The sequence below is a fragment of the Macrotis lagotis genome, chromosome 8 (genome assembly GCF_037893015.1).
Source record: "Macrotis lagotis isolate mMagLag1 chromosome 8, bilby.v1.9.chrom.fasta, whole genome shotgun sequence".
NCBI classification, from domain to species: domain Eukaryota; kingdom Metazoa; phylum Chordata; class Mammalia; order Peramelemorphia; family Peramelidae; genus Macrotis; species Macrotis lagotis.
The window spans coordinates 165,671,061-165,692,954 of NC_133665.1; the positions used below are offsets into that span (position 1 = coordinate 165,671,061).

The 21,894-nt window shown below is 36.2% G+C and overlaps 2 protein-coding genes across 2 annotated transcripts in view; both read left to right on the top strand.

Moving 5' to 3' along the window:
• Positions 1-21,894, top strand: part of SUCLG2 (succinate-CoA ligase GDP-forming subunit beta) — a 412,323-nt gene that overhangs the window by 159,068 nt on the left and 231,361 nt on the right. The gene's annotated exons all lie outside the window — the stretch shown is intronic.
• On the top strand, positions 369-20,572 carry LOC141496323 (succinate--CoA ligase [GDP-forming] subunit beta, mitochondrial-like). Its single transcript, XM_074198778.1, has 3 exons — positions 369-489; positions 9,708-9,860; positions 17,457-20,572. Exons 1-3 carry the CDS (start codon positions 430-432, stop codon positions 17,589-17,591), a joined length of 348 nt encoding a protein of 115 aa, XP_074054879.1. The 5' UTR covers positions 369-429; the 3' UTR covers positions 17,592-20,572.

The following is a 21,894-nucleotide window of genomic DNA, read 5'->3' on the forward strand; positions in this document are numbered from 1 at the left end:
TTCTATTTTCCTTCTTGAAATAATGACATCTTTCCTTGGTCTTTTTGATACTTCAGTTTAGAGTAAGCTCATCATTCTTCCACATTGTAGTCTTGGCAATAATTCTTATTCCTAGTTTTTAAATGCATAAGTTTTTGTGGCCTCAGTGAGATTTTGAACTTTTAAGGGTAATATTTTGATTTGCATGCTTATTTGTTTCTCTGTCCATTTACTTTGTCATCTCTCTGTTCATTCATTCATTTGTTGTTTGCTTCTTTGTGCTTTTATTCCTGCCCAGAGAGCATGAGATCAATAAATTCACTATGATTAATTTATTGGGGAGGGAGAAATGTAGCCCTGTACTCTTGAAATTAGAAAATCACAGATCTGTTATTAATATCATTTTTTTCTTCTCTTAGTCCTAAAGTTGTCGGACAGCTGGCTAAACAGATGATTGGCTATAATCTGGCAACAAAGCAAACACCAAAGGATGGTGTGAAAGTCACCAAGGTAGTATGGATTTTTTGTGCATATAATTTTCTTTTTTTTCCCCAACATTCATCCATATGTATATGTATATTTTTTAAGTTGCAAAATTTCCTTCCACCCTCTCCTATCCCCCTCCCCTCAGCAGTGAACATTCAGGTTGGCATTGTATAAAATGTTTACAGATTAGTCATTGTTGCTATAAGGAATTAAGATTAAGGGAAAGAGATACATGAGAGATAATTTTATAAAGTGTTCATCAGATTCTGAAGGGTTTTTTATTTGTTTTTTGCTGTTTTATTTTTCTTCCTTTGGATGGGGATAGCATTGTTTATAGCTGGTGTAATAGGGTTGTCCTAGCTCTCTGACCTTCTGAGAGGAGCTGCTTCCATCAAGGTTGATCTCACAATGTTGCTGATGTGTACATTGTTCTCTTGCTTCTACTCCCTTTGCTCAGCATCATCCTGTAACGCATTCTGTGCTTCTCTAGAGTCCCACAATTCCTTATAGAACAATAATATTCCATAGTATTTGTGTACCATAACTTGTTTAGCTATTCCCCAAATGATGGTTATCCCCTCAATTTTCAATTCTTGGCTACTACAAAAAGAGCTGCTTTGAAAATTTTGGAATATGTGGAACTTTTCCCATTTTTTATGATTTCTTCTAGACATTGGCCTAGAATTGGAATTTCTGGCTCAAAAGGGATTGAAAAGTTGTATTGCTCTTTGAGTATAGTTCCATATTGTTCTCCAGAATGGTTGAATTCATTCACAACTCTAACAGCAATGCAACAGTATCCCAATCCCCCCACAACCTTTCCAACATCTTAGCCAAGCTGACAGGTGTGAGGTACTAAATACCTCATAGTTATTTCAATTTGAATTTCTCTAAACAATGATGATTTGGAGCATTTTTTCATATGATGATATATAACTTTAATTTATTTCAAAAACTGTTTATTCCTATTCTATGACTCCAATTTATCAATTGGTGAATGACTCGTAAGCTTACAAAAAATTTATTTTGCAAGGCAGTGGGGTTACGTGATTTGCCCAAGGTCACACAGCTAAGTAATTATTACGTGTCTGAGGCTGGATTTGAACTCAGGTCCTCCTGACTCTAGGGCCAGTGCTCTATCCATTGCATCACCTAGATGCACCATAACCTTATAAGTTTGATGCAATTTTCTATTCATTTTAGAAATAAGACCTTTAACTGAACTCCTAGTTGTAAATATCATATCCCAACTTTCTGCTTTCCTTCTAGTTTTGACAGCATTAATTTTATTAGCGTAAAAACCTTTTAATACAGCCAAAATCATTCACGTTGCAGTTTATAATGTACTCTATTTTTTGTTTAGTCCTAAATTTGTCCCCTTTTCATAGTTGGATAGAGTATTTCTTGGTCTGTTAATTTTTCTATGGTATCGTCCTTTATGTCCAAATTTTACCCAGTTTGACCTTAATTTGGTGTAGGGTGGGAGATGTGGGTCTAATATACTAATATACTAGATTACTATATTATTTTCCATGAAAAGGTGAGAATGAAAGCCACAAGGAATGCAAGAATTGTAGAGTTACATGGCACCTTCACAGGAGTCTCCTTCAATCTGGCCTGAAAAAGCAATCCCTTTGAACATGCAGCTGGTACAAGTGGTCATCCAGTCTTTGACGAACTCTCATGATCTGGGATTTGCTACCTTTGGAGGCAGCCATTCTCTTTTGGGATTGCTCTTACATTTCAGAAATCTCCCACCACATTGAGACTTAATTTGCATCTTGACAAGTTTCCATTGCTTCTGGTTCTTCCCACTAAAATGAGAAAGAGAAGACTTAATTCCTGTTCTTCATGGGAGACTTCCAAATACTTGGATCAGCTAATATGTCCTCCAATATATCTAGTTTCTTTAAGTGATTCTCTTACAACATGGACTCCAGAATCACCACCAAAGGCAAATTAATATAATGGTTAGAATATTGAAGTCAGAAAAATCTGGTTCAAATCTTGCCTCACACACACATAGTGTGTTTTATCTTGCATAAGTCTCCTTTCTCTGGGTCTCGGTTTCCTTCTCTGTAAAGAGTTGATGGCTTATAACAGCTTTTTCCACTCTAAATCAATTATCCCATAATCCATCCTGTTTTTCCATCTTTGATCTCTTTCCAAGTAACCAATGCCTTTTACAAATTATGGCTGAAAAGGGAGACTTTTTACTGAGACTAATGAAACAATGGATCCTTATATAAAAATGGGAAGTTCAAATTTAAAATCTTTCATGAGAAAAGCACTTTTAAAATTCAAATAGTAAATAGCATAATAGTTTATTAAATTTATTCCAGCCTTGTTATTTTTAGGTATAAGTAGCTTCAATATGAAGAAACAGATCAATTATACTTTTTCAACTTGTAATGTTAGAAAAAAAATCTAGAAACCTGAGGTTAAATAACTTGCCCAAGATCACACAGCATTATTGTGTGAAAGGAAAGAGGTGAACCTGTTTTCAGGATTGTAAGGTCAACTCCCTATCCTTATCGCCTGGCTGAGATGCCTTCCAAGCACAAACCTCAGTCAATGATTATAACAAAATACATTACAAGGATACCAAGAACTGGACATTTATATATGAATATAATATTTGCAAAGGCCTTCACAATACCTTTTCTCATTTGAATTTAGCCTAGGGAAGTATTAGTACCAATAGTGCGGATTACATCTACCATTTTGCAGATAAGGAAACTGAGTCTGAGAAAGGTCAAGCAATTGGTTAAGGTGACATAGCCAGTAAGTGGCACAGAGAGAATCATATTCAACTTCTTCACTTCCCATGCAGCACACCCTTTATCGGTGATGTTTCTCAGTAGGACCTGAGAAGAGCAAACTGTTTCAGCAAATTGGAAATGTCTATGATTGAGTATCAAATAAACTAAAGTATGAGAGGAGAGGTATTAAATTTTATCATGTCATACTTCTCCTTGGAAGAAGAAAAAAAATTATCTTTTTTTTTAGATTTTTTTAGATTTTTAGATTTTTTTCAAGGCAATGGGGTTAAGTGGCTTGCCCAGGGCCACACAGCTAGGTAATTATTAAGTGTCTGAGGTCAGATTTGAACCCAGGTACTCCTGACTCCAAGGCCAGTGCTCCATTCACTGCTCTACCTAGCTGCCCCCAAAACAATTATTTAGCAAATGCCTACTGTTATACTAGGAACTCTGATAAGGGCTTTATAAATATTATCTATTTGATTTTCACAACACAACTTCTTTGAGGTAGGTATTTTTTAAATCTCCATTTTATAGTTGGGGAAACTGAGGCAGAGGTTAAGAGTCTTGTCCAGGATCACACAGCTAGGAAAAATGTTAGGTTCATGACTCCAGGCCCAGTACTTTATCTACTGAACCAACTAGCTGCCCCTTAAAATTTAGAATTCAATACAGTGAAAAGCATATTCTCCAGTCACAACTAAAGATACTTGAGAGCAGAGATATGGTCTGACATGTTCAAGGCAAGTGCAGGAGGAACTTAAAATTCAATAAATCTAGGAGCTTTTTTAGGGGTGAATAAATTAAATGTTTGACCAAATATAGCAGGCTAAATTTTAAGCTGATAATTTTATATGGTCCTGGAATGATATTATAAATATCCAACTAAGTGTCCAAATAAGAAAAAAAATGTCCCCCCTTTGTTTTAGAAGTTACAGTCCCTAATGTTGAAATGGTGTTTGTTTTTTTTTTCCTCTAGTCATTTTTGAGATGGAGGCCTCTTCTTTCCATGGGTCTTCCCAGAATAAAGATCTGACCTCATCTATGGTACTTGGAGACAGAAGTTTTGTTGCTTTTTATTTTCAATTTTCATAGACAGTGTTGTAGAAGGTTCTTGACATGGCCTAAAAATCACCAACTGTTGAGTAATGTAATATGAGACTGACTTGGCACTGGCCCAGAAAGAGAACACCTCACTGGAAGGAAGTTGTAATAATGATGCCTCATTAGTCCCATCAGTCTAAGGATGCACAGCCTGGGTTAAGCAGTGGATGGAACAAACCAAGAAAGCCACTTGTCATCACTTCTTGCATCCTCTCCCTGGCAGGGATATTCAGTTGACAGTTTTAAAGTTGTTCTTTTGTGAACTTGGCCTTACTTTTAACCATTCTATCAATCCACTGGCCTGGCCTCCTTTTAGGGGACAGAAGGACTATACCTGGGATTTCATTGGTGGAGAAAATCCTGATAGCAATGCCCCTACATCAGTATAAGTTGGCAAAGTCTCTATACGTTTTCAAAAATTCTTTCACAATCTCTTTACTAGAAAGGATGGCATTTTGGAGGACATTTTTTTAATTTAACAATTCATGTTGTGGTATATACACTAAACAAATCTCTCCTCTCTGGGTCAAAGCTCATATTTATATCACACTTTTTAATTTAAAATGGTCAAATATAGCTTAAAGGATTCCTAGTGAGGAATAATCCTTTATCAATTCTTTGGCATAGAGATTTCCCAGTGGAGAGTCTTCTTTTACCAAGGCCACTGTTTAGAATTGGCAAGTTTAGGGTTATTTGGTAATTAAGAAATTAAGTAATTTTATAAGTGGTCATATAGTCTCAGGGTTGTCCTAGGCTAAAGCCTCTTGGGGCTCAGTTCTCTAATCATTATACTTTATATTATACTTTACAGTTTGCAAAACAATTTCTGCAAAATAATCCTACTTAATAATTAGTATAAGTTTTGTTAGAATGATTTGTTGCATTTATTGAGTCATTTTTTCCAGTCCTTTTCTGCTCCTCAGGACCCATTTTTGAGTTGTCTAGGCAAAGATGATGGATTATTTTGTCACTTCATTTTCCAGATCAATTGTAGATTAGAAGACTGAGGCAAATAGGGTCAAGTGACTTGCCCAGGGTCACCCAGCTAGTAAGTGGTTGGACTGTATCCGAACGAATGAAGATAAATTTTCCCGACTCTAGTCCCAGCACTCGAACTATTGCACCACCTAACTGCCCTAATGACCGTTTTACAAATGATGAGACTGAGGGTTAGACTGAGGGTTCAAGTGGTCTCTCCAAAGTGGCATAGCTTTGAAATGCCTCAGGATTCTCAGTTTTGGACTCTAGTCTTGCTCTGCTATTTCGTTTCCTTTAAAAGCTCATGGTGCTGTTCAGTAACAAACCTGAGATCAGCCTACCATCAGGCCTTTATTTTATTTTCATTTTGCCTGGACTCATGCTCCTGAAATGCCACCGCTACATCCCCCTTTCATAGATTCCATTGATTTCTATGGGCACCAGAGTCAAGGAACAAGGAAAGAGTTCAGGGAAAGCTCTGTACTAGGACTGTCACTTGGTCTATTTTGGTCTTAGGCCGGTCAACAAATTGACTGATCCACCAATATGGATTAAAGGGCTGCTATTTGCAACGGGGGTTACTAGAGATTGGGACCTGATTGAACATTTCTGTTTCAAGAATTTAGATTTGTGGCCATTTTTTTCTTCAAAGAGGAAAATAACCCAATAATTCATATAATCAGTTTGATGAATTAGATTTCTCTTCCCCCCTCCTCTCTCTTTCTCTGTCTCTGTCTCTCTGGCTTTCGGTGTCTGTCTCTCTCTGTCTCTGTCTAACTCTGTCTCTGTCTCTCTCTGTCTCCGTCTCTCTCTGTCTCTGTCTCTCTCTCTCTCTGTCTCTGTCTCTCTCTCTCTCTGTCTCTGTCTCTCTCTGTCTCTGTCTCTCTCTGTCTCTGTCTCTGTCTCTCTCGGTCTCCGTCTCTGTCTCTGTCTCTCTCTCTCTCTCTGTCTCTGTCTCTCTCGGACTCTGTCTCTCTCTATGTGTCTGTCTGTGTGTCTGTCTCTGTCTCTGTGTGTGCCTGTCTGTCTCTGTCTCTGTCTCTGTCTGTGTGTGTGCCTGTCTGTCTCTGTCTCATTATCTCTGCCTTAGGTTGATAGGAGAGCAAGGCTCCTTGAATTGAATTAGATTGATGCCACTAGGTGGCTTTCATGAGTGATCATGACTACAACTGAATGACCTTCCTCAGACCATAATAGGAGGAAGGGACATGAGAGGTCATTCAAGGTCATCAGCTTGAATACTCTCATTTTAGAGAGAAGGAAATTGAGTTTTAATGAAGCTTAGTTGCTCAAGACACAAGTCACACATAGTTAAAACACTGATCACTACCGTTTGTCTAGTGCCTACTATGAGTCAGGTTTGTTCTGTGGACTTTACAAATATTACAGCCTGTGGTCCTCCCAACAACCCTAGGAGCTTGCTGTTATCATCCCCATTTTACAAAGGAGACACGCAGAACTTAAATGACTTTCTCAGCACACAGCTAGCAAGTGTGTGAGGGCAGATTTGAACTCAGGTCAGGCCTGGCACCCTATCTAATGCACCACCTGGTTACTCCCGGTGGTAATTGGAAAAAAGGAGCCACTTTGAGTGATGCTCCATTCAATGTCCTGCCCCTCCACCATGCTGCATCACAATGGCTAACTCAATGTGTCTTCGGCTCTGGGTTCCTCAAAGCTCCTAAGCCTCTTTGAACTTACTGAATAGCGGGTGTGCAGGTCTGTTGGCAGGCCTGGAGCGGAAGCCTTCTAGTTTGCTTTCCTCTGTTAGCATGGACTGTAGGATCCCAGGATTACTTCCATGCCAGCATTAGGCATTTGGGTGTAGAGTGGAGGAGGGCAGAATTCAGTTGGCAATGAACAACTAGAAGAAAGGAAGCATAGGAAGTTGGGCAGGTAGGACCAAGGAAGACTTTGGACTCAAATTGGGAGCCTGCCACTCACTTAGAACAGATGTTCATTGTCAACAAATCACCTTAAATTTTTAGGCCTCATGTCTCCCCAGATCTCTTGGTTGAATGGTTCACTATACTGGGAAGGATCTCTTTCCACAGATATAATCACAGAATTCATGCATAAGTCAGATTTGAAGTCAGAAAGTCTTGGGTTCAAATTTTCCATCTGAAATTTATTATCTAGCCTGGACCATTGAATATAGAATCATGGGACCTATATTAAAATCCTGCCTCTGACACTTATTGCCTGTGTAATAGATGGGGATTCCACAAGGGTATTCTCCATGTTGAAGATGGCACAGATAGGGCAAAGCCACTTTACTTTCTTGGGCTTCAGTTTAATCACTAGATAACAAGGGCATTAACATATTAAGCTATGTTCTAGAACCCTATGATCCTCGACAAATAAACAACTTCTGGCAGCTCTAGCTGTGTTCCTCTAGAGGCACCTCTTTTGAGAACCTCTGTTTACCTCTTTGTACAAAACAGAATAATGTCAGATGGCTTCTGGTCTTCCTTCTAAATCAAAACCTATCCTCCTCAATCATAGACCCACTCAGATCTATGTGAATAAAGGATTTTGCATATTAAAATTCCTTCTTCTGAAGATATCACCTCTACTATTTATGGGATGAATAATCATAGCCTTAAAAATATCCTTGCTAATTTGAGGAAGCAGATTTGGACAGTGGAAAGAATAGTGAATCTAATGTCAGAGGCCATGATTACAAAGTCCCCCTCTGACTCATTCCATGCATGGCCTTGAGCAAATGACATGACCTCCCTAGGTCAGATCAGCAGGCATTTATGGTATTACTTTTATTATCATCATCATCATCATCATCATCATCATCATCATCATCATTATCATCATCATTATTGACAACAGGCATTATTATTTATTAAGTAAATAAGGGTCTAGTTCCTTTTATCTATAAAATGAAGTTTATTCAATGACCTCTGATGTCCATTTCCGATTAAAATCTATGATCCTATGTTCCGATAATCATAACTGAAATTTATATAACCTTTAAAACCTGCAAAGCACATCACAGACATAATCTCATTTGAGCCTTACAACAACCTTAAAACGTAGCTCCTGCAGTTATTATTTCCACCTGATAGAGGCAAAGAATGATAGAGTAATGCCCAATTTCACATGATACTGAGTTAGAATTGAGAATGAGGTCTTTCTGGCTCAGAGATTGGTCTTCTGCCCACTACATATGTTCATTAATTATGGAATTCATTTTATACCACTTAAACTATCTAAGATATTATGGGATTTTGCTAGGAAAAATGTTACGCTTGTTAATCTAACATGAGAGCTGACCCAGGAAAATGAGATGTTACTGTCTTATTTATAGCTTAGAAGAGAAATCAAAGGATTCTGTTGGCTTATAATTACTACAGTAACTACTTTGCTAATTACTAGGATCTTCCCTCTTTCTTGAATTTTGAAAGAAGTTTCAGAAAAATACACCAACCAATCCATCCTTTATCAACTGCTTACTGTATGTACCTGACATTGCAATGTCACACTCAGGTAGACATGGGATCATGTTAAAAACCACAAATTCCTATTACTTAGGCAATAATGTATTTTTATTTATTTTGTCCAACTTTTCCCAGTTCCATTGGTTCCTTTTTGAATTTTGCTGATAGTTCAAGATCTCTGTGTTTGTTGATGGGAATGCAAATTCTCAAGAAATATATAGTCTACCAGAGGACACAAGAAGAATATATAATTATAAATGAATCAAAACGAAGAGACTAAATATAAATAAAGGAGTCAGATATGGTGCTGTTTTGGGTGGGAGGACGTTAGTGGTAGTGGGGTATTGGTGGTCCAGTAAGACTTCATTGTGGAAAGTAATCTTTGAATTGCATCTTGATGCAAAGCCAGCATCCTGTGGTGGGGGGAGATAAGGGGTTGAAGTGGGAGTACATTGTAGGCACTAGCCAAAGCCAACCGGATCAAGGCTGCTCTTCATAAAATAATCCTTCATTTGGCAGGTTAACTGGGTTTCCTACCAGTCAGATAGGAGGAAAAAAAAGATTCTGCTAATGTATCCTTGGTGCTAAACTCTTGAATTAAAATAACAGCTGCTTGATGGGACTTTTTCCCTTAAGTAACAGTTTCTCAAGGAAGGAAGAAAGAAATGATTAAAGTGGGAAGGTTCCTTCAGGCAAACCAAATAACTGTCACTTTAGCAAGTTAACAGGATCAATTAGGGAGGTGAAAATGGGCATTATGCACTGTAAGAATAGAGCTTCTCAGTTCCTCAGAAGCTTCAGGAACTGTATTTTGAGACTCACAGAATATAACTGTCTTGGACCTTGTAGAAAGCACATTTGTCTAGGTCTATTTTATGAGTGCGGAAAAAATGGGGTGGTAGAGATCCATTGCCAAATCAATAATCTTCTTCTGTTTATTTGGCAGGTGATGGTTGCTGAAGCCCTGGATATTTCCAGAGAAACCTACTTGGCTATTTTGATGGACAGATCCTGCAATGGTCCAGTCCTCGTTGGCAGCCCCAAGGGAGGGGTTGACATTGAAGAGGTTGCAGCCACTACTCCAGAACTAATTTTTAAGGTATATTTAAATTAATGGAAATTTCTTTCTTTGATTCTATTAGGGAAAATACTAGGAAAACACAGGTCTGCTTGTCATATCACCTCTCTTATATATCTTCAGTGACTCCTTTATCTTAGAGATGCCTTATACAGACATGAAAAAAAAAGTGAAATGACTTTTTCTGCTTCTTGCTTTTTTATTTTAATAATTTCCATTTAACCACCTCCCACCTCCTCCTATTATACTATTTTTGATTCCCTGTCTTTTTCTCTGTTTGGTTTGCATGGGCATATTTAATATAGCAGGGAAGGATCATGGCTCGGTGGAGAGAAACCAGGAAAACCCAGTTCTTGCCTCTGCATCATTCTGGCTGTGTGGCTTTAGGCAGTCAAATAACCTCTCAGTGCTTCAAATGATTTCATAAAACTGTTACTTATAGGAGAAATTCTGACCAGTAGGAGAAAGGCTTCCTTAGTTGTATTTAGCACTAGAAAAAAATCCAAATTTTGTCCCTATTTCCATTTTTCAAAAATTACTATAAAACTCTAAGTTGGTTATCTCTCTCTACAATTCAAAATGCACTGCTTTCTTCTTACTCTTATTGCTTCCAGGACTACACAATCAGATTTATATTGTGTTGTCAGACTTTCAAATGTCTAACATACATTATCTCATGGGATCCTATTAAATGCGATAAGATGCCCTTTTCATCAGGCAACTTGAGTTCAGGATTTTTAAACTTTAAGCCCCAGCAAGTGTGTGTATGTGGACGTATATACATACATACATACCTAGATAACATACATATTTACAAATTCCTCATAAAATTTACTTGGAAACACTTAATTTTTCTAATTGGAAAATGATTGTTTTTCAAATATAAGGATAGAAACTAGAACTCTTATTGCCTATGCAGATTGGCACCTTGACTACAGCTTAGAGTCTTGGAGTTTCTTAATGCAATGAGAAGTCAAATGACTTATCCAGGGTCACCTAAGCTATGTCAGAAGCAAGACTTGAAATCAGGTTTTATGGGAAAACATATGTTTTTTTCTCATTGAAAACTTTTTCTTGTTGGACATGGTTGAGTATGTCTGTAATCCTGGCTCCTAGAAGAGGCAATCAGTTGAGAGCAAGAGCTGTGAGCTATAGTGAGGTAAACTGATGGGCATCTCAGTATTATATTCAGCATTATTTATGGTGAGTTTGGTGAAGAAGATGGTCACCAGGTGGGTTAAGGAGGGAATCAATTAGACTTTCTCAGTAATAAAACAAGTAGAAGCTATAAAACCATCCGTCTTTGCAGATGATATGGTGATAATCAACTGAAAAATGAGTTAAAATAAATGCACATAAATCTTCCCTATTTCTATATATTACCAAAGAATTTCAGCAACAAAAGGAAAAATTCCATTTAAAAAATTTTAGACAATATAAAATACATGGGCATCTGCCTGCCAGCACAAATTCAGGAATTATGCAAACACAATTATAAAACTTTTCACACATATAACAATTGGAAAAGTATTAATTGCTCATGGGTAGGCTAAGCTAATATGATAAAAAATGAAAATTCTACCTAAATTAATCTACTCAGTCTCATACTAAACAAACTACCAAATTAATATTGAATAGAGCTATAAAAATATCAAAATTTATCTGGAAGAACAAAAAATCAAGAATATCAAGGAAAATTAATGGAAATAAGGTGAAGAAAGGAGATTCTATCTCTTCTAGATTTCAAACTGCATTATAAAATCATCAGAACTATCTTATACTGGCAAAAATAGAGTGGGAGGTTAATAGGATAAGACTCAGAAAAGGATCATAGTAATTAAGAACTTTATATTCCCGAAGACCTAAAATTTGTGGACAAGAACTCACTATATGACAAAAATCACTGGGAAATTTGGAAATCAGTATGATGGAAACTAGGTACAGACCAAAATCTCACACTCCATACCAAGATAAGGTTAAAATGGGTACATGATTTAGACATAGGAGAGGATGAAATAGTGAAGAAATTAGGACCAAATAAGACAGAGAATGCATTATATAATGTAAAATGGTAATTGTGATTAGATGAAATTAAAAAGTTTTCTTTTTGGCAAAAGTCAAAACTATATAGCCCAAGTTTAGAAGGAAAGCAGAAAACTGGGGGAATTTTTCTTCCAAATAAAAGTCTCATTTCTCAAATTATAGAAAACTGAGTCAAATTTATCAGAAGTCAATTCCTGGGGTAGCTAGGTGGTGCAGTAGATAAAGCACTGGCCCTGGAGTCAGGAGGACCTGAGTTCAAATCCGACCTCAGACACTTAATAGTTACTTAGCTGTGTAACCTTGGGCAAGCCACTTAACCCCATTTGCCTTGCCTTGCAAAAAAAAAACTTAAAAAAAGAGTCAATTCCTAATTAACAAATGAGCAAATGATAAAAACAGGCAGTTGTCAAACAAAGAAATCAAAGCTACATATTCATATGAAAATATGTACTAAATCACTATTGATTGAAGAAATGCAAATTAGCACAACTCTGAGATGCCACTTCCCTCACACCAATCAGATTAGCTTATATGACAGAAAAGAAAATTGATAAATGTTGGATGGGATGTGGGAAGACGGACAAATGCACCACTGATGTACCATTGTGAACTGATCCAGCCATTCTAGAGAGCAACTTGGAACTACATGCAGAAAGATATAAAATTGTGTAAACCCTTTGATTGAGCAATACCACTACTAACTTTCTATGTCAAAGATATTTTACAAAACTATTTTTAACAAATCTGTTTGTGGTGACCTAGAATTAGAAACTGAATTTCCACTAATTGGAAAATGGTTAAAGAAACTGTAGTATATGATTACAATGAACTATTATTGTACTAGAAAAAAATGACCAACAGGATGATTTGAAGAAAACCTGAAAAGACTTACATGAACTGATACAGAGTGATGTGAGCAGATCCAGAAGAAAAGTTACACAGTAACAGTAATATTGTTTGATGAACAATGCAAATAACTTACATATTTTCAGTATCACAATGAACCAAGACAATCTCAAAGGACCATGATAAATAATCTATCTGCCTACAGATAAATAATGGATGGTGTCTAAAAAAAGACTGAAGCATAATACTTTAACTTTCCTTCTTTTTTTGAGTTTTCTTTACAAAATGACTAAAATGGACATATGCTTTACATGACTGCACATATATAACCTATAATAGATTGCCTACTTTCTCAGGAAGGGAGGAAAAGAGAGAGAAAAGATAGAATTTGGGACTCAAAACTTAAAGAAACCTGAATCTTAAAAAAATGTTTTTACATAATTGGATAAAAATGAATATTATTTAAAAAAGAAGAAATAAATCAGGTTCAAATTTAAAGGAGGATCAGGACCATGACTAATCCTTGACTTATAAGCCTGTCTGAGATAGAGAGACCTTAGTTTTTTTTTGTCAAATATAAGCTTTCTTTATAATTTGAGTCCAGCATCTGATTATACACTATTTGGCTGATGACTATCACTAAATTAACTTAAATATCAATATATCCATTTGTTGTTTGCTCTTTCTATGACATCCTTCCAAACTTCTTTTTTCCTCACTTTCTTCACATCGATTTCATTATTTTTTTTTATTGCTACAGTTACTGTGTTACCCTAAATTGGTGAACATACTACATTCCTTCAATGTATCCTTATCTGAAAAGATATGAAAACTTTTCTACTTTCTGATTACCTATGCCTGGAAACTCTACAGCATGTCAATAAATATTGTTAGAATGAGATAATATTTGTATCTATATAATACAAATGAGATAATATTTGTATTTGTTAAATACAGTATAACCTATAGTAGGTGATTAACATATGATCCTCCCTACCCACCTCACTCCCTTCTTCCCTCTCTTCCTCTTTTCTTCATTTGTTTCATAATTATCTTAAAATAAATTTTACAGTATATGAGCACAGTATTGTGGTCTTATCACTTCATTTCCAGATGCTGTTCCTTTAAAAAATATTTTTTCTATGTGAGACATCAAATGAAACCAATTATATTTACTTTAAAATTGCAAAACTTTCTTTAAAATTGTGGACAAATTTCAGCGTATTTAAAGATCAGAATTTTTTGTTCATTCTTTTGAAGATTACGTCATTGTTCTTCCTTTATCCATTTCCATTCTTTAAGGGAACACTGTGTTCTCTCCTCTTTTGGCTCTTTTTTTGTCATCTTTTTCATAAAGGTTTTTCAAGGTTTTTTTGTAATGTTTTTCAACCTTGTCGATATTAATTACATTACAATATTTTTTAACATTAAAGCACCACATTTCATGTAATCATTCTTCTCTTGTTAACCTTGCTTTCAATTTTTTTTTTTTTAGTTTTTGTAAGGCAGTGGGGTTAAGTGATTTGCCCAATACCACACAGCTAGGTAATTATTAAATGTCTGAGGCCGAATTTGTACTCAGGTCCTCCTGACTGCAGGGCCAGTGCTCTATCCACTGCGCCACCTAGCCATCTCCATTTATTTAAAATTAAAATTAATGGGGCTATAAAAATCCTTCAATAGATGTCTTTTAAATTTCATCTGACCTTCATTGCATTGTTTTACTGTCCAGTTTTGACATCCAACATGTCAGTTATCTGTCTGATTTTGTGCTGTATATATATTGGATAAGGGCTTTTGTTCTAGCCATTGATAAGACTGTTGAACAGAACAGGGTCAAGGAATGTCTGTGAGTATTCATTCTTCTAGACATCTCCCTCCAGTGAAAAAGAATTGCTGTTCATCCCATCACATTGTTCATCCAGTTCTCAAGCTCCCTGTCTTTTTATCTATACAATGCTTCTCATTCTTTTTCAAAACCAGAACATGACAGACCTTGGTTGATCCTTTGCTGATCTCTGTATCTATCAAGGTATAGGACTTGATATTTATTTTGATTATATTTCAGCTTCCTCTTTTCAGGATGCCACGCTAACCTACTGCAATATTTTTTTTCCAGTTCTGACCATTGTACCCATGTTACCTCTTCCTTCTAATTTTGTTTTCTCTTGACAGGCATCTCTCTCAATTTAACAGCTATATCACAGTCAGATTTTTAGAGGAAAACTTTGTGATCATTTGCCTTCCTTTTTATATGTGCAACAACCATATGTTCAACAACTGCTTCTTTAGTAATGTGTTCCAGGATATTGTCAGAAATAACAGAAAAGCACATTAGCCTATAGCTCACAGGTTTCCATTATTATTATTATAATTAAATAGATCAGGTTATTATCCACTTTTTCTATTCTCATGAGACCTCTTGCATTCTCTCTCTCTCTCTCTTTAAAAATGAATGACCCTAACTCAACAATTCCTTTTGCTATTTTTTTATAGCCCTTGGTTGTGGTACATCTGGGATAGGTAACTTGAACTCCTCTGTAGGTGTTCTCTTGGGTTTTATCTTGGGTTTCAATTCTCTGTTCATTATTTTTTTCCCCATTCTTTGATAATAGAAATCATTCTCCTTCCCAGATAAAATGGAAGTCAAATTAGAGTGATTTTTTTATTACTAGCCATTGTGATGGTTTCATCTTCTTGGGGTGGTGACATTCCCATCCCCCCTTTTTTATCTTCCAGCTCTTTTCCTGACCTTTTTTCTTCTTTAAAATCATTTCTTTCTATCTTTAGAATTTAATTCTTGAGAACTTCTCCTCCTAAGGATGACGTTCACTATGGAATTTCAGGCAATAGAATTTTCTATATATTTTGGAACTTTTGTAATATACTCTCCCAAAGTCTAGATGTTTCACATCAGACTATCTGTGATTTTTATTTCTTCCACTATCATAGACTTTACAGTGGAATTATCACTGTGATTAGCCCCAAAGTCTAGCAAAATTTCACATCAGCAGTAGGTTCTTCTACCAGAACATGTTGATCCTTTGAATGTTGAAATAATCATGAAGAAAAATATCGAATTTGTTAGGTCTCCTGCTTTGCATTAAAAAAGAGTATTCCAGTAGATGTTCAGATCATGGAGATCCTACATTATTATTATATCATTCCTCTCTATCTCCCTTGTTATTGATTCAAAAAGTCTTCATCTATTCACTTTCCCATTATAGATATCCTAGAGTTTACTCATATGGTGATATTGCTTCTTCTTTCCCAAGCATTGATGTTTACTCACCAATTCTCCATCATATTCCACTTCTTATTTCTAGATCTCTCAAAATTAGATCTTTTTCATATGCAATATCATTTTTACACACACACACACACCTCTTTTTTCCTTTGTAAATCTTGCATCTTTAAAGGATTTTCATTCTGGAAAGTTGCTCCATTTCCAAAGCCATTTTCCACATATGACTTCCCCTGTAACATTTCTCAATGATATTCATAAAGGTAAATTTGCTTCTTTATTAGCATTTCTAATTCATCCTCTTTGTTAGCCATACCTTGTGCCTTGAGCATGTGCATATAGATAGGTTTTATTGTTGGACTCTTTCTTGAATTCTTCTATCTCTACTTTTTTCCTACATTATGTTTATTTAGTGCTTTAAAGTTTGTATAATTATTTATGCAGATGAACTAATTTGATCCTTACTACAACCAGATGAGAGAGATCCGTTTATTTCTCTATTTTACAAGTGGGGGAAATTGAGTCTGGGATAGTTTGTTGACTTCTCCAGGGTCATATAAATTGTGGCAGAGGCAAAATTTGAACTTGCTTCTTCATCATTTCAGGATCAACACATTAGTTCCTATGCCAGTTAACTACCGATTTGTCTTGAATCCTCATTCCTGTGTCTGCCTGAACATTTCTAGTGGTATTTTTCTCCTTTTGCTGTAGCTTCTCTTTGTTATGGAACTTAGGTTGATGGATGCAAGAGGCAGTCCCCCCTCCCGCCTTATCCCTTCTTTCCTTTTCATTTGAAGCCTCTCATGATCAGATCTGTTAGACTCGAGGCAAAAATATTTTCACAAATATTTCCCATTGAGCCTAACAATCTCAGAAAAGAAAATAAAGACTTAATAAGCGGACTTATCCATAATACCTTTGCAGTGAATCGGAGAACACAATTTAAGCTGCTCATTTGCTATAGGAGTGAGTAGAATAATGGATGAGAAAGGTGGCTTAGGTTCTTTGGAAGAATAGCATATTATAAATCTAGGATCATATTAACAGTCCATGATGATGATAATAATTATGTTTAAATATTAAAGTAATGTTTAACCTATGTAGGAGAAGTGCTAAACTTAGCAGCAACATTGGGCAGGAGAACTATGCTTTGGAAGCTTTCCAAGATATGTCATAAAAATTAACTGACTAAATATTCGTCAATGCCATCTGTATGGTAATTAAAAGTGAAAACGGGTGTCATAGTGTCTTGTCAGCATGCTACCCTGAAGAATTATATAGTTTTTGGAAGGACTGTTTCATCCATGGTATGGTAATTAAAACATACCCTATAGGCAACTCCAATAGCACCACTCAGAGAATTGTGGCAAATGGCCAGGCTTTAATTACTAATTTGCAAATATATACTGAGTGCTTTTTCTTTTGAAGTTGTAAATCTTTCCAACTGAATGACTTAATTCTGTTTATTCATTCCATTCTAATAGGAGGAAATTGATATATTTGAAGGACTAAAGGATAGCCAGGCACAGCAGATGGCGAAAAATTTAGGCTTCCGTGGTATCCTGAAATCGGAGGTATGGTATAGTAATATAGTCACAATGGTTACACTTTATTTCTGATAACATTGATAGTAAATTCATCAGTTTCTGTTGATTAATTTGGTTGATCTTGAACTGTTTGACACAATCAGACCTAGAGAAATGCCTAGGGTTTTAGAATCATTTGATTGGGAAACTAATAATGTTTGAAGAAAACCATGACAGCAGGGAGGTGATGCCATGGCAAGCCCACGAATTGGATTTGAGTGGGGGGGAGCTGTGCTCAGTCACCAGCCTCACTTTCTCCTCCAGACCCATCTGGGTCCAGTGGCCAGATGGGAACCAGGACAACTGGGGATGGCCCTGGATGTGAGGCAGTCAGAGTTAAATGACTTGCCCAAGGTAACGCAGCTAGTAAGTGGTAAGTGTCTGAGGCTGGAATCAAATTCCTGTCCTCCAGAATCCAAGGCCAGTGCTCTATCCACTGTGCCAGTATGATGAAGATAAACATTTCTTTTCTTCTTATTATAGAAAGCACTTAACAAAGCTGATTGATTTGATTGATGTAATAGATCATAATGTTTACATGATTGGTGATGATGATGTTTTGTCTTTTGTTCTCAAAGAAGACTATGATATCAAGGCACTGATGCCAAAACATGAAAGTGAATTGGATTTAAGTGAGGAAAGGCTGGCTAAAGTCATCAACATCACATTCTCTTCCAGAGTCATCTGGGTCCAGCCTCCAGATATGGATGAGATGACTAGAGATGGCCCTGGATGAGTTGGAAACCTTGGCCTTTTCAAATTAGGTCTTTGTCAATGACAATTTGAGAACAAACCTATAATATTTAAATAGGTTTTTAAAAATGGTATTATTAAGCACTCTTCCTCTGCCATCGTCATTATTATTAGGAGATAAGGCACAATTGCCTTTCTCTAGTGGATTAATTAATTTGGAACATGGGAAATTAATATAATTTGGTAATTTAAATAACTAATGGACATTTTGGATTAGCATTTATTTTTTGTACCAAAAATCATATTTCTTTTAAAAATCTTTTGCAATCTGCCAATTTAATGACAAAAACACAATTTCTTTCAATTCTGTCCTTGCTATATGTATATGTCCAGCATTGTTCTAGGTTCTTATGGATATGACTGTAGGGAAAAAATCATTTGTCCCCATTGTTCTTACAGTCTAACTACAAAATGATGATGTCGAAAATTAGGAAACAAGTACCTAACTGATGGTCAGAGATTGGTGTGAACTAAATTATTTGTCAGAGACATGTGAATATTGATGTTAATAATAATTCTCATCTAAATAACACTTGACTAAACATTTTTCTTATAACTCATTGACATAAGTAGTACAGGCATCGTTTCCATTCCCAGATGAAGAAATTTAGGTTCAATGATGGCAAATGACTTGCCACAAATGGTCATAAAGCTAATATGTGTCAGACAGCTAGGTGGCACAGTGGAGAGAGCACCAGCCCTAGAGTCATGAGAACCTGAGTTCAAATGTGACCTCAGATACTTAATAATGACCTAGCTGTGTAGCCTTGGGCAAGCCACTTAACCCCATTTGCCTTGCAAAAAATAAAACCTAAAAATAAAAAGCTAATATGTGTCAGAGTTGGGATTTCATCATAGTCCCCCTGGCTCCAAGTTCATTGAGGAAGATTTGAAGAATAAAAGGAACTTGAAAGGGAGAAGGGAAGGTATTCTAGGCAAAGTGCAGAGCATGTATCAAGGTTAGGAGCTGGGATGAGTAAGCTTATGATATGATGGATGGCAGAGACACTGAACCAGGATTATAAGAGAGCAATCAAGGCCTTGTCCAAACTCTTGTGACTTCTCTCCCAAGTAGCTGTTTTCTTGTATGGGAACTACAATTCCATTCAAATGAACTCTCCTTCAGGGTTCTGTTATCATCATCCCTAGGTGGCTGATAACCTGCTATGAAAAAGCCCTGGAGGGACTGGTACCATGTCACCTGGAAGCATTAGAGAAATGAGCACTACTACAATGGACTGCTACCAATGATAATGGCTTTTTTTAAGATTTAAAAGGACTTTACATATAATATTTTATTTGATCCTGCTATATAGAAGCTATGAGTATTCCCTTTTTTGCAACTGAGGAAATTGAGGCTTAGAGAAGATTGATATCTTACTAAGCCATTAAAACTAGTAAGCAGTTAAGGCAAGATTTGGGTCCAAGTTCAGTAGTCTATTCATTTATGCCACCTTATTGCCTAAGGTCATACCAAGAGGGAAAAAAATGAAAAAAATATTTCTGAAGCACCCTTCTCTATATCAGGAACTGTGTTAAAAGTTTTACAAATATCTCATTAGATCCTTACAACAACCCTATGAGGAAGGTGCCATTATTACCCTCATTTTACAGTTGAGGAAACTGAGGCAAAGAATGTTTCAGTAATTTGTCCAGTGATTTTTGCAAAGTCACACTTGTGTGTCTGAGGTCAGGTTTGAACTCAACACTTCCTAACCCCAGTCATTTTTTTTTTTATTTTATCAAACCTACACAATGAATTTCCACCTTAGGGACAAACCCACTGCCTCAGGAATCTGTTATTAGAAAAATCCCCTTTGGCAGTAATCCACACTCTCCTGGTTTCTACATGGTTGTATTGCTCTCTGCCTCTTGTCATAGTCTCATGCTATGATTCCTTTCTTCATTAGTTTCCATCAGCTTCCTGCATCATCAATCAATCAATCATTCAACAATTATTTTTATTGGACTTTTGCTTTATCACAAATGCCTAATCCTGTTACCAACCACACAGGATTCATCAGTATTAAACAAATGTTTTGGAGTCCGGTAGAGCCTGGGGAGTAATTATTAATTGCACAAAGCTGAAAGCTATCTTTACCTTACCTGTACAGTTAACATGCGCAGAGTCAAGCACATAATTTCTAAAAAAAAAAAATGAACGTAACTGAAGATGCAATCAAAAAACCTCCATTTACATATCAATTTCATCAATTATTTAGCTGCATGATCTAAGACAAGTAATTTCTCCTCACTGAAATCCCAGTTTCCTCTAATGTAAAATAGTAATGACATTTGAACTTGTTTCTTCCTGATGGTGGCACCCTAACTGCCCCCCTTCCTCTCTTCTCCATATGTGCATATTTGCAAACATGTATAAATTCTGAGGTTATCTAATTCAATCATTCTTTTGCACAAATGAGGAAACCAAGGACCCCAGGTAAAGTGTTGTAACCAAGTTAATATTGGAAGAATGTGACAGAGCCTGGTTTCAAATCCAAGTACTCAAGACTCTTAATCCACCTGCTACAACTTGTTTAAATTGATGTAGTGTAAGCTCTTTGAGACCTAAGGATATTTTGTTTTTCTTTTTCTTCAGAAAAACAATATCTAACAAATTGCTTCATTGATTGTTGTTTAAAAATAAAAAAAAGGCATTCCCTATCCATTCCTTGCTCTTGGAAGTCAAACATTTTAATTTTGTGCCTTATGGTTGTGTCTTTGAAGTTACATATTCAGAAAATAGTAAAGGAATGTGTTTTTTGGTACAAATGTTTTTGCATTCTTTCCTATTGAACCAAAGTACTTGTCCATTTTGTGGGAGAGACATCTGTATCATTAAACTATGATTCATTTGGAGGAAAAGCTACCACTGATTCTCATCCGACATATTGCTGATTGGAAGACTTGGTCAATAGATAGAAACTCAAGCAAACATAAAGGATCTTATTTTCCAAGGGTCTTGCCCATACTTTCCTCTTGCATGCCCGTAAACTTGTGTTCACAATTCAATTGTATTTGACATTTAGTGGGTTGTGCTTGACATTTCCAAGTGCGGTGGCTATTTTTTTCCCCTGATAACTCAGTTGTGAAATTGTGAGTGACATTCTTACATCCAACTCAGTCGCCCTCAAAATTGACCATTGACAGCCTAAGGAAGCTGAAATAATTCAAACTTGTATGACCTAATGGATGCTATCACTTTCAATCTTGAAATGAAGATATTATTGAGAATTACTTAAAGAATATCATAGGGTTATCTTTGTTGCTCTAATTTTTCTGTTTTGGGTGCTTTTTCTTAACTAACTGGAAGTATGACTAGTTCACAAACAACCCTCTCATTTGGTGGACTTTTGAAGACTCTAAATCCAAGATTTAACATCAGATGAAATCAATCTAAGTGATCATATTCATAATTAGGCTCTAATTTCTTTGTTCTATGGTGTTCAAGTCAGATCATGTATGTGAAATTCATTATCTTAATTAATTTTATGGTGCTTAAGGCTGAGGACTATCAGGAGATGGCACAAAATTGGAAGGGAAACCTAATGCGTTGGATGTGGTGTCAGAATTTAAAAAGAAC